The 19,860-nt window shown below is 56.0% G+C and overlaps 1 protein-coding gene across 8 annotated transcripts; it reads right to left on the minus strand.

Moving 5' to 3' along the window:
• Positions 1–2,033: 2,033 nt before the first annotated feature.
• CACNB3 (calcium voltage-gated channel auxiliary subunit beta 3) lies at positions 2,034–14,845 on the minus strand (the record flags this gene model as incomplete). Of its 8 annotated transcripts, none has more annotated exons than XM_080705729.1 (13): positions 2,034–2,348; positions 3,601–3,750; positions 3,868–3,963; positions 4,151–4,302; positions 4,568–4,677; positions 5,076–5,134; positions 5,288–5,368; positions 5,552–5,571; positions 5,780–5,841; positions 6,117–6,232; positions 6,854–6,976; positions 7,171–7,293; positions 14,804–14,845. In XM_080705729.1, 13 exons carry the CDS (start codon positions 14,843–14,845, stop codon positions 2,034–2,036), a joined length of 1,449 nt encoding a protein of 482 aa, XP_080561855.1. The 8 variants fall into 8 exon arrangements, with proteins under 8 accessions (XP_080561855.1, XP_080561851.1, XP_080561853.1 ...); XM_080705725.1 differs by having other exon boundaries at positions 2,034–2,366; XM_080705727.1 differs by having other exon boundaries at positions 5,780–5,844.
• Between the last annotated feature and the right edge of the window lie 5,015 nt (positions 14,846–19,860).

Consider the following 19,860-nt stretch of genomic DNA (forward strand, 5'->3'; position numbering starts at 1 on the left):
TTGACACTATCCCCTCAGACTGAACACCTGCCTCCTTTCGGCACAGACTTAATAGTGTAACTGTGTACGCTACAGCAACTTTGCTGCCCTCGGTGGCCCAGGGGATCTGGCACCAATGAGGATTCAGACCTTGGACTCTCACGGTCATTTTGAGAGTGGTTTCCCATTTGGAGTATAAAACAAGTTGAAAGCCTTCAAAGCGTGCTAGGCCCCATGCCAAGGGGTGCTGTGCACTCTAGGCATCCCTCCCCCAGGGGATTTTTTAGTAGATGTGGGGAAAGGGTGAGCTGGCTGTATCCATCTTTTAAGTCACTGAGTGAAATTTCTGTTTTCTATTCTCTGAGAAAATGAGTTTGTATGTTCTGAGAATAAATAATGAATATTAAGGCTGTATCTACTTCCAACTAAACTCATCTCCCAGGTTCTCTTTAGCACCACAGAAAAGAGGAAGGGCAGCATGGCACAGGGGCTGGCTAGGAAATGAACATCTCATGGAGAAAGAGAGGCCTAGGGTCTGAGTCTGGTAGCACTTAAGGGAAGGTGGGAAAGTCAGTTGCACAGTGATGGCTCCCAGGTGCTGGGTACACTGCACGTGGGAGGGATAGTAAAGGGGTGGGCACCAAAGGTATCAGGAGCTGGTGAGCTGGGCCCAGCTGGGTTGTTGTAGAGATTGAGCCTTCATCCTCTACCCTCTTGCACAATGTGCTCTTCTTTACCCCTAGGCAAGTATGTGGAATTCAAAATTGAAACTACTTTTAGGGCCTTTTGGCGTGAGGTAGGGACAGTGGGAGGCTGTCACAGCCCCCCCCTGCCCCTCAGAACAGTCCCTTCAGACACCTTGGGCATGAGGGGGTGGGGCGCCTGGAGTACAGTGCCTCCCACAGCTCTGCCCTTTCCCTTCCACCCAGTAGATTCTTGAAGAGCAAATGAGGATACTGTTTGACTTCTGCCAGGCTTGGGCCTCCTGGTGAGGACCCTAACTTCCTGAACCAGCACACAGAACAGACACCTGAGGGGCTGCATGGTGTTTTATTGGTGATGACAGTGAAGTGGGACAGGTCTCGTGGAGCATGCTCTGTAGGTCACACGCTAGAGCCATTAGGCAGGGTAGTGGGTAGACGGGGCCTTTGGGGCTGTCCACTGTTTCCTGTCTCCCCACCTAACCCTAGCCTAACAAGCGGCAGCTATGAGTCGGAATAATCTGGCGCCCCTATCTTCCAGTGGGCATGAAGGGCAAAAACAATGACAGGATGCAAGGGCAAAAGAATGAGAAAGGCAAAGAGGCCCTGAAGCCGTTCCTCCCTCCCCAAGCTCCCAGTCCAGGCTGGCTCCTGCGCCTTTTCAGTTGACCACGTGCCCGGTTCTGGTCCTCAGATGCTCAGCTTCCTGGAGGTGTGGAGGAGGGCCCTCTCCACCAGACCTCTGGCTGTGAGCTCTTTCCCTGGCCTAGCCTTGCCTGCCTGCTGCTCGTCTTGGATGTGGATGCCCCGCCCCAACTGATGGGGTAGAAGTGCCACCCTGTTGGGCCTTGATTGTCTCATCTCTGATATGTGGCAGTGAGGTGAGTAGAGGCCTTCAGATCCCAGCACAACCCTAGTCCCTCGCCTGTCGGGGCTTGTGCCTGCTTGGGAATCTAGTTTCTTTCTCGTGCAACGTTGCCCATACCCCACCCTCTGTCACTCTGAGGGGGCATCCCCTCCCTGAGTCTGGTGGGAAGGTCCCTGCTAAGGGGATCCTGGCCTGAGGGCACTGCCCAATGGGGCAGCTTCTTGTGCAGGAGGTGAGGGAAGTGCTGGGGTGCAGAACACACAGCTAGTACCTAGAATGGGAGCCTAGGGGGTCACTGTGCCCAGGAGTGAGGGGCCCCTGCTTCTCCCAGAACCTTAGGACCACAGGCAGTCCTGGGGCTGGGCGGGGGGGGGGTGGGAGCTGAGCCTAGTGGCAGCCTAATGCCAGTCTAACTCCAACCTTCCTGGAGTGGCTGTCCCAGCCAGCCGTGCCTGTGCCTGCCACAGTAGGGCCGCAGGAGGCCATCAGTAGCTATCCTTGGGCCAAGGCCGGTTGCGCTGCCAGTTCCGGTCATTGTGGTTATGCTCCGAGTCCTGGGCTAGGAGCCGGTCTTGAGGGTCATGCCCGTTGGCGCTGGGCAGCCCCGAGGTGTGTTGGCGGTGAGGCTGGTACAGGTCCTGGTAGGCATCTGCATAGTCCTCCTCCAGGTGGCGGGAGCTCCGCTGTGAAGATCCTGTCCAGGCCTGGCGGGAGCTCTCACTGGCCTCGTCTGAGGGCATCAAACTGTCTCGCTCCAGGGGTGAGTGCTCCTCGCCTCGCTCCCCCATCAGCTGCTGGTTCTGGGGACCACACAACAGCTCTCAGTGAGGCAGCCAGACCTGACCTCTGCTTCCCTCCCACTCCTGACAACTCCCTCCCACCTCTCAACTCAGTGTCCAGGTACAGGAAATAGTGTGAGGAAGAAGCATGCTGAAGCATTTTTCCAGGTCAGATACAGAAAGCTGTGTGTGTGTGTGTGTGTGTGTGTGTGTGTGTGTGTGTGTGTGTGTGTGTTCGCGTGCGCGCACTCTGGGGTTCTAACTTCAAGCTACAGAAAGCTGTGTGTGTGTGTGTGTGTGTGTGTGTGTGTGTGTGTGTGTGTTCGCGTGCGCGCACTCTGGGGTTCTAACTTCAAGCTACAGAAAGCTGTGTGTGTGTGTGTGTGTGTGTGTGTGTGTGTGTGTGTGTGTGTGTGTTTGTGTGTGTTCGCGTGCGCGCACTCTGGGGTTCTAACTTCAAGCTACCCTCCCAGCCCTATTTTTTGTTTTTATTTTGAAACAGGCTCTCAGTATGTTTATCAGAGTCTCACTACTTTGCTGAGGCTGTCCTCAAACCTGTGATCCTCCTGTCTCAGCTTCCCAAATACTGGGATTACAAGCATGTGCCACTATGCCCAGCTAATTTTTTTTTTTTTTTTTTTTTTTTGCGATTACTGGGGATGGAACCCAGGGGCATTCTTAGCAAGGCCCTTCACAACTCAGTGAGACCCTATTTCAAAACTAAAAAGAATAAAAATTAGGGCTGGATATAGATAGATCGCTGCCCGAGTTCAATTCCCAGTATCGCAAAAAACAAAAAACAAAACCAAAACAAACAAACAAAAAAACTGGTGAGGTGGCACATGTTTATAATCCCAGCACTTTGGAGGCTGAGGAAGGAGGATTACAGGTTCTCAGCCAGCTTCAGCAACTTAGTGAAGCCATCTGTAATTTAATGAGACCACTTCAAAATAAAAATTAGGGCTGGGGATGTAGCTCAGAGGTAGAATGCACCCGGGTTCGGTCCCTAGTACCACAAAACAACACTGACTGGACTGACTGGGAGAAGGATTAGTGTTTCTCTTTACTCCTAGAAAAGGAATCTCTGATTACTCATTAATTTACCCCCTCTCATCGGGAAGCCCTTGGTGCATGTGCACCAGTTCTGAACAGCAGAGCCGAGATCACAATCCCCTGGCCTCCTGACCTGCAGGCCAAGGACTGTCCAGGGGCAACCAAAGGGCTATATTTGGCTGGCTCAGCCTGCATATCTGTGCCTACTGCAAATGGTTACCTGAAGTCCTGGGATGGCACTAGGAGGGCCCAGAAGTCCAGCGCCAGGGGCTGGGTGGTGGGTGGCCCGCCAGTAAACCTCTAGGTACTCGGCCAGGTGCTCACAGGCATCCTCCAGCTGGTTCTCATCCAGAATCACATCAAATGATTCCTGGGGACGGAGGGTGAAGGGAGAATGTTGGCTTCCTCTGAACAGCCTCCTTGCCTATCTCCACCACTCCTGCTGCCCTGTAAGAATCAGTGTAGGAACCGCCGACCAGGCACTCACCGGGGGACACTGAACCAGTTTGTCATATGCCATCATCTGTACAGTCAGGTGCTTCATCTGAGACTTCCCCCGAGAGCGGATGAGCCGCTGGAGTACCTGAGGAGAGGGCAGAGCCAGGCCTGGGAAGAGTGGTGCATGTCTCCCGCTTGTGATTCGGCATCAGTAGCAGGTAAGGATAACTCACTAAAGGGGACTCTGGTGCCCTAGGCAGGGGGGCCCAGGCAGAGGTATGCCACATTCTAGAGGGCAGCCCGAAGCCTTCCCTTCACCCCTGCTGGCTTACCTTGGGCGAGGATACTTTGACAAAGACAATGATGGGGGCCAGTGAGGTCTTGGCCAGCTGCGCTGGGTGGTTGATGGTGTCAGCATCCAACACTACCAACTGCAGGGATTTGGCCAGCTCAAAGATACGCTCTATCTCACTCTGTACTTCAGCTAAGGAGGGGAATAGCAGCGTTTACCAGAGGCCATACCCACAGCTTGCTCCCAGAGCTTTGAGGACTCCCAAATAGTGGACTAGAAGAAAGTTGGAGGCCTGGGCAGAGGACCCCAGAACTGAGCAAGGAGGTGGGTTTTGCTGATCCTGGGGCAAGTATAGGAGATGGGCAGAACAACAAGGAATCGGGGAAGAGAAAAAGGAGAAGGAAGGTTCTCACTAGCACTTGAGTGGGCAGAGAAGCAGGAGATGGGGACTCCTCACCAATGCTGGAACGAGCGGAGGAGCGCTCAATGATGGTCCTCTTGCCAGGATTATTGAGCACAGATCGCTTGGCCAGCGAAAGGTCAGCTGTGACACGCGTGATGGAGATCCTGGGGTGGAGCGCATAATTGGAGAGTCACAGCTGGCTTTAAACCCAGAACCCTGGCCTCTCCCTACCCAGCTCTAGCTTTCTCTTTAGAGACCAGGTACTAGCATATGGAAGCAGGCAATGATTGTGTGTGTGCGCGCTTGTGCACATGTGTAACTGGGAATTGAACCAGCGAGATTCTACCTCCAAGCCACACCTTCAGCCCTACTTTTTATTCTTTATTTTGAAACAGGGTCTCACTGAGTTGCAAAGGGCCTAAGTAGTAGCTGAAGCTGTCCATAAACTGTGGTCCTCCTGTCTCAGCCTCCCAAGTACTGAGATTTCAAGAGTGGGCCACTACGCCCAGCGGCAGTGATCTTTTCCCTGCCTCTCATGCCAATCCAGGCCAAGGCAGCTTACCTGCCATCAAACCTGTGTTTGAGGAAGTCGAAGAGAGCCTTCTGCATCATATCTGTGACCTGGGGAGAGGCACAGCACTGATAGACTGCCCTCCTGGAGAGGGGCAGAGTCTCCTTGTCTGACCCTGGGAGGAGAATGCCCTTCCTTCTGCCCAAGGCCTTCCCATGGCAGGCTTGTCAGGGGTGACTCTGGAGTTGGGGGCCTCCTCTCACCTCATAACCTTTCAGAGAGGGTCCCACCAGTACCACGGGTCGCATGGAGGGCACCACATCATATGGGGGAATATGTTCCGCCTGCAGAAGGGGCAGGAGGTCAGATAAAATCATGGCCCTGGCACCCACCTGAGGCCTGGCTGGTATGGGGCAGTCAGGAGTCCTGGGCTCCCTCCCCTCTCTGCTGCCCCTCCAACAGTGACTGCCCAGGGAAGTGTCCTTGCAGCCAGGAGCCCCCCAGCCCAGGCCCCTTCCTTAACTCACCTGCTTTTGCTTCTGCTTGGCTTTTTGGAAAAGGAAATAAAAGATTAAAGTTGGTGAAGGGAAAAGGCCCTGGGGGCATGGTATTCCCTTCCCCAGGGAAGATGCTGGGCTTCTCCCAGCTCTTTTGCTCCCTCCACCAGCCCCCTCCCACACAGGTCTTTAGGGAGGATCGCCCTTTTCCCTGTGACTTAGCTGCCCACCTAGGTGGGCGGGTTGGGGGGAGGCTACCTAGAGAAGGAGGAGGCGAGCGTCGGTTGCCAATGTCACTCAGGCTGGAAGGGTTCCCGGATCTCCTGCGAGGAGGGAGGACAGAGAGAGAATACGAGTGCGTCTCTGTGTAGGTTCTATGCACTATTCAATAGGTGTACTAATTTCCACCTACTTTTGTATGTGTGCTCCATGTGCCTCTGTATGTATGCCTGTGGACCTGTGTGGAGTAAATGTGCAGAGCTGTGTGTCTGGGGTGTTGGGCTGTGCATGCTTGTGTGGTGCGTGTGGTGACGTGTCCTGTGGGTCTGACTGCTGGGTGGGGTGGGAGGGTACTGAGTTACAGTCCAGCTCTCACCTGGCCTTCTGCTCCTGTTTGAGGCGGATGCTCTCCAGGCGCTGGGGGCTGGGGATGAAGGCTATGTCCCCTCCCTCTTTCACTAGCCGCCCGATCCACCAGTCATTGCTGTACTTCTGAGGGTGGAGTAAAACAGGAAGGGGCAGTGAGAGGGGTCTGCCCAGGCTTCAGGCCCAGCTAGTCTGGACAAAGCCATGCTGTGGGCAGTGGTAGGAGTGGGGAAGGACAGGCGTGCTACTTCCCATCCCTGGGGATGTCAGAGGCAGCTCATCTAACTGCTCACTTTATAGATGTAAAAGCAAGATCTAGCCAGGTCTCAGAAGGGGTAGGGAGTTTGGGGATGAGGTCTTGGCATGAGGGGTCTACAGGTATAGATAAGAGTAGGAGTGGAAGAGTTTGGAGATTTTTTTTAATAGACTAAAAACTGAAGAGGCACTGGGATCTGGGGCAGGAGCAGGAAATGCTAGGGACCCAGGCGTAGTGGTGCACACTTGTAATCCCAGCACTTGGGAGGCTGAGACAGGAAGAGGGCAGTTCACAGACAGCCTCAGGTACTTAGTGAGGCCCTCTGCAACTTTTTTACCCTGTTTCAAAATAAAGGATAAAAAATAGGGCTGGTATAGCTCAGAGGTAGAATGTCCCTGGGTTCCATTTCCAGTACCATAAAAAAATAAATAAGTACAAATAAAAATTAAATGCTAGGTGCTTGCTAGTGATGGCAGTGGAGGGGTGATCACCTCTTTAATGTGCAGAAAATCTTTGGCCTCAAAGTTGACTCCAGAGCCCTGGACTGGGCACTCCTCGTCCAATACGCCACAGTAGCTGACATTGGTCCTCACAGCAAATGCCACAGGTTTGTGCTGAAGAATTTGGCCATCAGTGCAAGTAAGAGGCGCCTCACTTGCCTTCCAGCTTCAGCACCCATTAGGGGAGGTGGAGAGCCCAGTGGAGGAGCTTGGGGTCAGCCAGAACCTCCACCCCCACCCACACACCCTCGCCCTCCATTCATCCTGCCCAGGCTTCCACCCAGCCTGCCTTCTGCCAGAAATTCTACCTTGGCCCTCTCAAGCTGCTGCTGAGCCTGACTCTCCACCTCGCGCCGGGCACTCTCCCGGTCCTCCTCCAGCGAGACGTCTGAGTCCAGAGATGGGCGGCTGGTATAGGAGTCAGCTGAACCCTGGGATGGAAGGGAGGCTGTGACCCCTGGGCTCAGGTGGGAAGGACACCATAGGGGCAGCTTCTGATCCAACACTAGCGCCTGTTACCGCAGCCTCTCCATCTCTCAGGGGCTGGTTGGACTCCTAGGCTCCCTCCTCCCCCAGGAAGGGCCCCAGTGCCTCTCAGGCTGCAGGGAAGCTGGCCTCATTGTATGTGCAGAGATGGGGCCCTCCCCCAGCTATTAATACTGCAGCTTTGAATAGAGGCTTCACTTTTCCCTTTCTCTCTACCAAGTCCTCTGAGGCAGAAGGAAGGGAAGTGTACTGAAGATGATATATTGGAGCTGACTCTGAATCTGCGAGACCGGGTTCTCTCGTTCACCGTAGCCTGCACAGCAGCCAGACTTTAAAATGCCTGGCAGGATTATAGCCACCCAGCAACAGTCAAGAGGTGCTGGCTGTCACATCACAGTCCTGAGAGCTGGGATTGTGCCACGCACCCCCTTAGGTCCCACCATCCTTGCTCCAACTAGGTCTGAAGGCTTCCAAATGGCGAGTCCTTGCTCTTCCAGGGTGGAAACTGGGCCAAGAGCACTTAACTCCTGATCACCTCCCCTTTACCATTCCTTCATTTCACACGTGCTAGGGTGACTGGCCAGGGGTGAGTAGTCTAGAGACCCAGACCAGAAGGGCCTCCACACAAAGCTGTCTTGCTGGGCACAGGAGAAGCTGTGCCGCACTTGCCACTTGTCCTACATCTCCCCACTCCTTTTCAGGGCCCAGGGGATACCTGGCCCTGGAGGAAGGCCATGCTGGTGCCAGGCAACCCAGCGGAGATGCAGGCGCCTGGGGATGTGGGGAGGGAGTCTTGGGTAGTGTGAGCTATGACAATCTAAGTACTACCCATAGGAAGGGTCTCTGGGCAGTGAGGCTACATTGTATACATGTGTGTCTGGTACTGGGGATTGAACCCAGAGGTGTTCCACCACTGAGCTACACCACCAGACCTTTTTTAAAATTTTAAAACAAGGTCTTGCTAAGTTACTACATGCTGGCCTTGAACCTGCAGTCCTCCTGTCTCAGCCTCCCAAATATGGGGATTACAGATGTGTGTCTAGCACTGAGGGTGCATTTGAAGGGCTGCGGTCTACCTTCAAAGCCATGAGGGAGCTGGACTTTGAGAAAAGTGGCTGGAAGTGTGGATATATGGATTTTCCTCTCAGTCTAGGAAAAAGGGAATCTTGTTTTCTGCCTCAGCCTCCTCTCTGTATTGGCAGAAGCCTGAAAGGATAGTTCCCTTAATTCTGAGATACCAGTGGCAGAGAGAAGGTACCAGACTGGATAAAGAAGGGCTCAGGCAGGAGACTTAGATTCTCAGAGTGGGTGATACCGGCTCCTGGGGAGTGCTGGAATGGAATATGGATACATAAAAGAATGCAAATCTGTCGCTGTATCCTTCTGTTTACTCACTTCAAGAAAGTAGATCAGGCCAGGAGTGGTGGCACATACTTGTAATCCCAGTACTTGGGAGTCTGAGACAGGAAGATCACAGGTTCGTGGCTAGCCTCAGCAACTTAGGCTCTCCGCAACTTAGTGAGACCCTTTCTAAAAATAAGAAAATAGGGCTGGGGGTGTTACTCAGATATAGAATGCTCTTCGATTCAATCCCAGCATGTGCACGCACGCGCGCACACATACACACACACACACACACATACACACACACATTTTTTCGAAAAGGGGAGTGGTAAGCCAAATCTGTCTCTGGGAGGGAAGAGGTTTTAGAATGTTTTCAGGCTGGGGAACATTCTCTCAGACCCACGGGGCATGACCACCTACAGAGGCCAGACTCAGTGGAGAAGATGAAATCACATACCTGCCATCCATCATGTCCTCTGCCCCATCCCAACCTTGGGCAAGAGGACTGGTCAGCTTGGTGCCAGCCCAGGCCCTAGAGCCTAAGCTAAAGACATCTGTAGTAGACCCAAGGCATATAGACAGCACAAGGGGCAAAGCTTTCATTTTAGAGTAGAGTTGGCCTGTTGGAAGCAGGACAAAGAGGCTGAGCCCCAGAAAGAACTTTTGCATACGTGAGAGAGAGAGACCTTCCTAGGGGCCTTAGGATACAAGTGCTACCTCTGAGACATGACTGGCTGCACCAGCAGCTAGAGGCCAACAGGACAGGTGGCAGGAGACAGGGCAGGATGCCCACGTGCTTTGCATACATCAGATATGTCTCCTAGAAGCCCAGCATGATGCTGGGAGGCAGACCTTGACTCCCTGTTGTCCCACTCAGCCTAATTAGGAATCTTAATACCTCTGCCTGGGGCATCTGAATTATCTGGCCTCATCCTAGGAAGGGAATGACAGCATCTCTCCCCTAAATATTTAATGAACTGCACTCAGAATGAGACCCCTTTCGCCATGGTTCCCAAGTCCTCGGGGCTCGCTTGTCTCTCAAGCTCTGGTATCACCTGGGGAAGTCAGAGTTGCCCTGTGAAGCATATGCTGGGGTCTTACCTTCCCCACCCCCTGCTATGCCGAATCAGCCAGAGGCTCAGTACTCAAGAGTTGGCACAGCGCCCTGGTGGTGCCCCCCTGCCTGGTGAGTGTGTGGGCAGGCTGCAGCTCCTCTCTTGCCTGGCACGGGGGAAGGAGAGGAGGGAGATGAGCCGGTGGATTTATTTAGAGCCTGATCTCCCTCCTACTGCTTCAGAGGGGGCCTCAGGGAGAGCAAGGAGTCTGGCAAGAAGAAGGGAATGGGGGAGGGTGATCCAGGGACCAGAGAGGGACAGGCAGGGAGCAGTGGGTCAGCAGGCTGCCCTCCACTGCCATCCATGCATTGGTCTCCTTGCAACAGCCCTTGCTTCTCACTGGGGGTAGGAAGAACCTCCTAGGGCTCCCACAGCCCCACAGAAAGGTTTGTTCTCAAGCTCACCTTGGCACCCTGGGCTACACCAGCTGTCTCTTCAACTGCCAGCAAGAGGTGTCCACCAGAGCCTCGAAAATCATCTGCTCTAACTACAGTGTAATTAGCCTCAGAGACCCTATGGAAAATTGGGTCCAAAGGAAGCCCAGTCCCAGAAAAGGACTCACAGCTCTGCCCATTCTGAGCCCCGACACCCATCTACCTTGGGCCTGCTGGTGAGAGATGGAAGAAGACTGGACCCAAGGGAGCTTTTGGACCTGGGGGAGGCTTTACTCTCCACACATATTGGTGGTCCCTTCCAAGCCTCTCCCAAGAAGGCTTTCTCCCCTATATTGGAGGGAAGGCAGGCAGCGCCCAGGGGTTGAGACTCTGCTCCCTGCTCCGGCTTGTCTTTCCAGGCATACTCCCTGCTCTCACAGCTCCGGGAATCACTGCCTAATGAGCTGATTTGTCTCAGTGGGTCAGGAGATAAAAGCAAAGAGAAGAATTAAATATTTATCGGTTGCCTGGTTCTCTGAGCAAAGAGCTTCCTCTCCATCCCCAGGCCCTCAGCTCCTCTGGCCTCACGGCCAGGCCCTCCATGCTGAGCAGGAGCCTAGGACCCGCTGCTCTGGGGAAGCCTCCGCAGGGGGCTGGGACTGGCTGGGGCTCAGTCAGCTGGCCCACCCATGTGCTGAGTGCCCGGGTTTCACCCTGGGAGAGAAAGTGGGCTACAGGAAGCGTGCGAAGACGGGCAATGCGCAGAGATGGAGAGCAGAGGGGAATAATGGAGCTCAAGTTTTATGATTCCTCTGTCTAAAGAGGTCGGTACCCAGCTCTCCGATGGTCTCCCAGATCCCTAATTTGTCTTTACTTGAGGCGCAGATCTGGGGTGTCCTCCTCCCGGGGAGCACCAGCTTCTCTCCTAAGTGTTGGGTTCAGACTCCATAAAGCCAGGATCTGGAACTCCAGACGCGGCGTGTCCCTCTCTAAGGCCTGGGTGCCCGAAGCCTCCAGCCCTTTCTCCCCCTGCCGCTCCCGTCCTGGGCTTCCGGGCCACCTGCGCGAGCCTTCCCTCCACGCCGCCCCCTCCGCACGCACACCGGACGCCCCGGGTCCGCGCCGGGGGCGCGGGGGAGCCCTGGGAATGAAATCCTGCCTCCCCACTTTCCGAGAGCGCCCCCCTTCGAACCCGGCCCCGCCACTCCGGCGGTTTTCAAAGTCCTGAACTGGGGGAAGGGTTGAAGGCGGCGGAGGTGTCGCCCCAGACGCCCCACCCCCATCCTCCCGGGGCACTCACCGCCTCCGAGTCCTCAAACCCGGGCACGTAGGAGTCGTCATACATGGGGGAGTCCGGGCGGGGGAGCGAGCGGCGCCGGGGGCGGGAGCGGCCCGGAGGCAGGGGCGAGCGCTGCGGGCCGCGCCCGAGAGGCCGCCGAGCCCCGCAGCCCTGCGGGCGGCGGCGAGCGGGAGCGCGAAGGAGGGAGCGAGCCGCGAAGACCAGCTGCTCCCGGCGCGGCGGCGCTCCCTCCCCGCCCCCAGCCCAGCCGGTCCCACCCCGCGCGGCTCCGCGGCAGCGCCCGCCCACCTGGCCCCTCGGGGCGGGCGGGGAGGTGGGCGCCCCGCACTCGGGGCAGGGGCGGCGGGAGGAAGGGCGGGAGGCTGCGGGCGGGCGGATCCGGCAGGAGGAGGCGGGGCGACAGGGACGCCGAGGCAGAGCCGCTCGGCAACCCAGGAACTACTCCGCGGGGAGACAAAGGGCCGGCGCGGGGGAGGGGAGGGCGGCGGGCGGGCGCGCCCGAGCCGGAGGGCCGGGGGCGCGGGCGCCGGGGAGGCCGGAGGGAGGGAATGGAGAGGTCGAGGCGAGCGCGGAAAGGGGAAGACGGCAAAATGCGGAGACCCTGGGAGACTGGGGCGGTGGGCGCCGGAGGTGGGTGGGGCGGGCACCCTGCCTGGGGCCCCAGGTGAACGGGTGACAGGTCCGCGTCCCCGCGCCCGGAGACGCCCAAAGCAGACCCCGCGATGCTACTGGGAGGAATGTGTTTGACGACCCCAGACCGATGCCAGGAAAGCAGCCCCTGCCCCAACAGGTGCCCCCGGCCCCCTCAGGACAGGACTGCAGCCCAGGGTGGCGTCACCCAGCCCTTGAGAACCCGAGCTGGGTAGGCCTCCCCACACCTGTTGCGCGGACAGTTTCATCCCAGCCCGGTCGGATGGAGGTTCCTAACTTCCCTGCCAAAGGTGGTGCCATACAGAGCCCAAGCATCTGTGGGAACTGGGACCGGAGGGGGCTCTTTAGATAAACCTAGAGGGAGAGGGGAGGAAACCAGAGGATGGTGGTAGGGGGATAGTTGTGCGTGGGACCGAAGGCGGGAGATCCTGGCACCTTGAGGTTAGGAGCGGTAAGGGCAAGTCTCCTTTGCAAAAGGCCAGGGATGGGTGAGCAGTGTCCTGGCTCTAAACACTGTGCCACTCTCGACCACCCACCCAGTCTCCTTGAGAGGAGTACTGCGATCTGAGATAAGGGACAACAGTAGCCCTTGAGGAATTTCCCCCAAAGGTCTGCCCACCTGGACTCCCTCCTTTTTCATCTCCTAAGCAAAATTATCTCTTTGAATTTTTTTTTATTTAATGGTACTAGGTATGGAACCCAGGGGCATTCAACCTCTCAGCTTCTATTTTTTATTCTGTTTTGAAACAAGGTCTCACCAAGTTGCAGAGGGCCTAAGTAGCTGAGGCTGGCTGTAAACCTGCTATCCTCCTGTCTCAGCCTCCCAAATACTGGGATTACACGCATGCTTCTCTTTAAAATTTGGCCACCTGCCTTGGTGCCCCTGAGAAGAGGGTGTGAGAGGCTTAAGGCACACTAGGAACACACACTTTTGTCTCTTGTCCCTGAGCTCAGTCCTTTCCCACACCCAGTAGGGTGAGTTCAGGGATCTGCTCATCCCTTTACCTTCCTGCACTAGAGGGAAATCAGCCACAATTTAAAAGGGCTTAAGGAGATCCATGGCAGAAGGCACAGGGCATGGGACAGAGAGGAAGACCACACAAATCAGCTGGCTTCCCACCTGTGTCACTTCTTCCTGTTCCTTTGGCAAGAGAGAGACAGGCAGAGAGACAGACAGACAGACACACACTGAGACTTGTCTTAAAAACTTCTTTAGTCTTCCTATCCCATGGGTGGCCCAGTGCAGGCCTCTCAGCATCTGCCAACTCCTGGAGTTGGCAGACAACTTTGTTGGAGCCCTTGGCTGAGGGCACCAGTCACAACTGGGGGAGGCAGTCAAATTGCAGGGTCCTCCTGAGTGCTGCAGGTTTAGGGGTCATATATTAGATTTTTCTCTATTGGAACTTCCCAGACATTGCTGTGTGTGTGTGTGTGTGTGTGTGTGTGTGTGTGTGTGTGTGTGTGTTAGACAGACAGACATATATACTAAGGATTGAACCCAGAGGCATTCTACCTCTGAGCTACACCACCAGCCCTATTTTATTTTTTATTTCCAAGCAGGGTCTCACTGGGTTGCTGAGTCTCAGTAAGTTGCGGAGGCTGGTCTTGAACCTGAAATCCTACTGCCTCAGCCTCCCAAGTACTGGGATTGCAGCTATCCACCACCACATCCAGCTGCTCCCTTTTGTGCCCTCTCCCAGTTCTTATACAATTCTCTTTCATTCTGTCTCTTCAATTCCTTCTCTCCTCCAGGAGGACAGAGAGGAATGAAGGGGTAAGACTCTTAAGGCGCTCTTCTGGGAGTGGTCCGAGTGGTTCTCTCCCACCCCTGAATCTAATCTGGCCTCTTCTTGTGGGACTCTCCCCACCTGCAGGGAGTCCTGGGACTGTAAGGAACGGGTCTGCCATCAGCAGCACTCCTGCCTCACACACCTTGTTGTCTTCATCTCCAGCTGAGACAAGAGTGTCTAAGTCAGCTCCTGAGGCATGAGTTGCCAAGCCAACCGCCCCAGGGATGGGTTCCTCATACCTAGGCCCATCCCCTGGGTCCTTCAGGAGTTTCAGAGCCCCCCCGTTGCTACCCAGTGTCCCTTTCATCTCTCACCTCACCCACACCTGCCTACTGCAGTTCTCATGCCAACCTAGTCATGAATGTAGGACCTCACAGGCAAAGTCTAAACAACCCAGTTTGGGGATTGGAGTTCTTAGGAGCCTCTATAGTACATTCTGGCATTTATACATACAGTACATTCTAGTGCATTCTCTAAGTGCACCAGGAAGCTAGGGCGGTCTCAATCCCTGAGCACTGAATAGGGAAACTGAGGCGGGAGCTAGGACTTCTGGACCACTTGGAGGTCCCTAGCATTGTAGCTGCTAGGCTGCCCCCACCCAGGGGACTTAGAGAGGCCTCCAGGGAGGCTTCAGGAGAACCCTCCTTCTGATCAGCTCCTTCCCTGACGCCCCAGTTAGTCCTCCCCTCCCATCCCAGTCCCCAAATTTAGGAGCTGCCAGCTGTGGGAGCCCCCTTCTCTTACCCACTGGCCCTTTCATCCTTGGTCTCTCCTTTTTCCCCTCCCTCTTTATGCTGCAGTTTCCCCTAAATGCGGGCCCTCTCCTTAGCTCGGAACAGAGCTCTCCTCCCACCCACTGGGGAGGGGGACCCCGCCGTTACCTCGTTCAGCAGGAAGGTTGCACTGGAGTCAGAAAAAGACATAGACCGGGCTAGCGGCCTCTCCCCTCCCCCGGGCCAGGGGCTCCGAGGCGGGAGCGGGACCCGGCCGCGGCTGTGCACACCGACTCCCGCCCGCACGCCGGCCTCGCCCCGCGCCCTCCCGCTCGCCGCCCGCTCTCTCCCCTCGCTCCTGGTTCCTCCCCTTTCCTCCTCCTCCTCCCTCCCTCCCTCTCTCCCTCCTCCCTCCCTCCCTCGCCCTTCCTCTCTCGCCGCCCGTCAGTCTCCCCAGCTCCCTTCGCCTCTTTCGGGCCAGCCTCCGTCCACGGCCTCTCTCCACGCCGCGACCCCTGCTCTCGGTTTATCTGGGAGCCTCTCACGGTCCCTCAGCCGGCAGCGCTCGCCCTCCCCATCTTCACCATCTTCCCCTCCCTCCACCTCTCCTCTCCCTCCCGCGCGGTTAGGGCAGGGACTCCCGAGCTCCCCGCGCGCCGGCAGGAGGGCGGGAAGAGTTCGCAGGCTGCCCCGACTCGCCCACTGGGGGCTCCGCCGCCCCCACCCTGGCCGAGCCCGGCTCCCCGGCGCCCGGAGGACAGGCGCGCGGCTCGGCGGAGGGGCGCCCACTCGGGGCTCCGGGGGCGCGTCCGTCCGCCCCTCCCGGGGCCGGACCCTGCGGCGGGTCCACCTGCAGACCCGGTCGAGACGCGCCCCGCGCCCGGGCGACTCTACTGTCGCCCTTTCTCCTGGGGTCTGCCCCGCGGAGGGGAGAGGCCGGCGAAGCGCGGCGCCCCCACCACCCCGACCCGCGGCAGCAGCGCCCCCTGGCTCCCCGCGGTCGGCGGCACCGACCCGGGCCGGGTCTCTTACCAGCAGGAGGCGCTGCCAGAATGCAGACCCCGCGGGCGCCCAAGACGAACCCCACTCCCTCTCCAGTAACCCGCCGCGTCCCCAGACCCCCAGGGGGACCTCAGGCGGCACCCGGTCCTCACCTCCGTGGCTCCTTTCAGTGCCCGCCCCCCCCCCGGACCCCACACCATTCCTACCTCCATCCTGGTCTCAAGGGGCGCCCGGCCAGGCCAGGCAGCGTCCCACCCGGGACTGGGCAGCCGGGGGAAGAGTCGCAGGACGGCTCCTCGGGTCAGTACCCCCCACCCCCTCCCGCGGGCGCGTCAAACAGGACAAGCCCAAGTTCTGGCGGGGGAAGGGGGGAGCAGTCCCAGCCCGCTCTCTCCACGCACCCTTCGCAGCGGACCAGCCTCTCATTGGTCCCTCCACACCCCCAACACCCAGGCTGGCCTCTTCTTACTAAACACCGCGACTGGGGCCAGGGGCGGTGCGACGGACCCTCCCAAGGAAACAGACCCCAGGCTGAACGACCTGGATCTCCAGCTTCACTTCAGCGCGACTAGAACTTTGCCTTTCCCAGCCCTTCTTTGAGCCCACTTCCTCTGGGGGTTTCTGGGACGCCTCCCCTCAACCTTCCCATTCCCTGAGGATCTGTCCTCTCTCTGCTCATCTGGCCCTCCACTTGCCCCCAGTCTAGAGGGAGCTAATCGGTGGACAGTCCATTCCCAGAACTCTTTCCACCCTCAGCTCTTCCTTAGGCTGGATTAACCCGGAGAGTGCTCTGGGAGAACAGTCTCCCCTCCCTCTGTGGTTTAGTCCGTGGAGCCCCTATTGCCCCCCCCCAACACTGTTACTCAGTTTTGAGCCTTCAGAGGAGATAAAAAGTCTGTGTGTGTGTGTGTGTGTGTGTGTGTGTGTGTGTGTGTGTGTGTGTGTTCAGAATGCATGTGGCGGTCTTTTGTTTCTGTGTGGGGCTATAATAGAGAGCAAAAGCTTCTTGTCTTTCCTTTGGCAATAAACCTGGAGGGAGAGAAGCTCCCTCTCCTGCCCTCCCCCTGCTGACCACAGCTAATGGACTAGCTCCTCTGAGCCTTGGGGCAGCTTGAGTTTCCATAGGAGAAGCAGTTGTCCCTGCCCCCCCCCCCTGCTTCTGCCTGAACCTACAGCCTAGAAACCATCCTCCCTTTCTTTAAAATAGAAATACTAATTCTCCCTGGGCCTGTGGGAGGGCGGGAATCTGAGGTGCATAGGGGCAGCTATTGGACCTGGTACCCCTTCTCTGACTGCTACAAAAAGAAAGTAGGAACCTTAGAGCTAGAGCCAGGAACCCAGTTTCCAGGCTCCTCCGTGAGATGAGTAGCGGGGTCATCCCTCTGGATCCTACCCTCTTCCTCCCCACCAGTGTCCCACAGGTCTCCCTTCTCTGGTTCCAACCTCATAGTATCTGGATAGAACATCCTAAGAGAGGCCTGTAGCATGGATACCTTTGTGGGACCCATGTCCTGACTTGCCCACTGAGGCCTGGGCTCTAGTGTGCAGGCCTCCGGGCAGGGCTTCCCAGGCAGCCTTCATCCTTTCTCCCTGGTCTCAGTTCAGAAGGACTCAGAATATTTGGCAAGGTCCCCGTTGGCCTTTCTGGCTAGTCTCCCCGTAGACGCAGCTCTGCACCAGAGTTTTCCTACTGACAGGGCTAGATTTCTACTGTGGCCTATCGCGTCAGCAAGGTATAACCTGTGCTTAGCAGCCCTGGCGTTTGAAAAATGTGCACCCCGAGGACAGAAACCACCACGTCCATCTTTTTGTATTTACTTTACCAGACTGAAAAAGACGCCCAACCCTTATCTACTGAGAAAATTCTGCAGAAGTATCTTCCACTGGGAATCCCCTCCACCAACTTCAGATAGCACTTTGGGCAGTTCCCCCGACATCAAGCCTCAGTCTCTCCTGCTGCAATCAGTCTTCACTCTCTGGCCGTGGCCTGTGGGCCGTGGTGTTATTCGATGCCTTGAAGCACTTTCAGACTCCATCCCCTGATGCAGCATTTGCTATAAATATGTCTGAAGAGCTTCTTGCTGACACTGCCCAGAAAGATTATACCCTCCTTCCTGCAACCTCGCCTCTAGAGGGACTGAAGAGTCAGCTATGGCTTCAGGACCCAACTCTTCCCCATTCTGGGGCAGACAGTATGACTGCTCTGTGGACTCGGGGGTTCTCCTTCCACTTAGAAGGAAGAGGAGGTGAGAGGACTGACGTGTGTGGCTCTCAAGCTCCTGCTGCTGGAGTGCGGCTCAGCCTGGCACATAGTAAGTGCTTGATATATGTTTGTTTTAGTCTTAGACCTCAGTTTCCCCTCTGGCTCCATAGCCTGTGTTACGTGATTCCAAGTCCATAGAATGGGTTGTGATGGGAATGAGGCCTGGGTCTGAGCTGAACTCTAGGGCTGTGTCAGGTGGAGAGAAGGACTGAGGTGGAACCTCTAGGATGGCGGGAGGGCTCTTCTTGCTGCTGCTGCTGCTGCTGCTGCTCCTCCTCCTCCTCCTCCTCTTCCTCCTCTTCCTCCCCCTCTTCTTTCTCCTCCTCCTCCTCCTTCGCTCTCGCTCTCTCGCTCTCTCATCTCAAGATACTGCTGATTGAACTAGAGACATTCTATCTCCAAGCCACACCAACTGCCTTTTTTCACACTTGTAATCCCTGCACTTGGGAGGTTGAGACAGGAGGATCGTGAAGGTTCGAAGCCAGCCTCAGCTGGCTTAAGAGACCCTGTTTCCAAATAAAATATAAAATAGGTCTGGGAGTGTAGCCCAGAGGTATAAGGCCCTTGGGTTCCATCCCTAATACCACCAAAAAAAATTATATATAATATTTATAAAATATATAAAATAATATATATATATTTGCAGTACTAGGGATTAAACCCAGAGGCATTCTACCTCCAAGTTATATCCCCAGCCTGATTTTATTTCTTATTTGGAAACAGTCTCACTAAGTTGCAGAGGGCCTCACTAAGGAGCTGAGGCTGGCTACAAACCGCAATCCTCCTGTCTCAGCCTCCCAAGTACTGGGATTACAAGCATAAGCTACCACACCAGCTGTTACTATATATTTCAAAACAAGGTCTTGCTAAGTCACTGAGGGTCTCCCTAAGTTGCTGAGGCTAGCCTCCTGTCTCAGCCTCCCAGGTACTGGGATTATAAACCTTGTCTTCTTTAGAGACAAAGACCTACTCTTCCCAAACTTGGAACACTTAAGGATCCTAAATCGCAATACTGCCCAAGGGGCAAGTTACACCCTTCCTCCATCTCGTCACAGGCTTACAAGCTTTGTAAACCTGTGGGCTAGGGCAGGGGTGGCCATGATGTTTAACTCATATTATAGGCTTCAGTGGTAGGGACTCTTAAGGGAAAGAGTTCCCCAAATGGGGGAAGCTGATATATGCCAGGAGTTCCAAAAACATGGGGACAAAGGAGTCTTGGGTATCCTTTAGGAGTGTCCCCGGGAGGAGGCTCAGAGCCTAGTGGAAGAAGCTGGCCCTGGTAGGCATAGCTGGAAGGAAGGGGATGAGGCCCTGTGCCTAGATCCCTCCCCTCTGCCCCTCTGTACACTGTGTTGGGCTCCTTTGTGTCCACTGGCTTCCTTATCCAGCCCACATCCAAGCCCCTCTCTAACACAGGAGAAGAGGTGCCGGCTTGGGCGTGAAGGCTGCATAGCTGGTGCCTGCTCCACCAGCCCTCTGCTCCACCCTTGTTCTTGCTGTGAGGCTGTGGTACCATCTCTGGCTTAGAATGAGGGCATAGTGCCTGCAGTCTCCCCAGGAATGAATTATTGAAGAAGCCATCGTGCCAGTGCTCAGAGCTGCTGCCCCTTGGATCCAGCATCACCACTCACTCTGCTTCTCACAGCCGCAAGGGGAGTTAGGGAGGACCCAGAACTGGAAGGGAAAAACTCTCCTGGGGAGAGGGAAAGTGGGCTGGCAAACAGCATCCCCCACCCCACCCACCCTGACATGGATGAGGGAGTGCTGTGTGTGTGTGTGTGTGTGTGTGTGTGTGTGTGTGTGTGTGTTTCTGGGGATTGAACCCAGGGGCATTCTACCACTGAGATACATCCCCAGCCCTATTTTATTTTTATTTTGAAACAGGGTCTCACTAGGTTGATGAGAGTCTCACTACTTGCTAAAGCTGTCTTCGAATCTGCGATCCTATCTCTGCCTCCTA

This window comes from Muscardinus avellanarius (genome assembly GCF_963383645.1).
Source record: "Muscardinus avellanarius genome assembly, chromosome: 11".
NCBI classification, from domain to species: Eukaryota; Metazoa; Chordata; class Mammalia; order Rodentia; family Gliridae; genus Muscardinus; species Muscardinus avellanarius.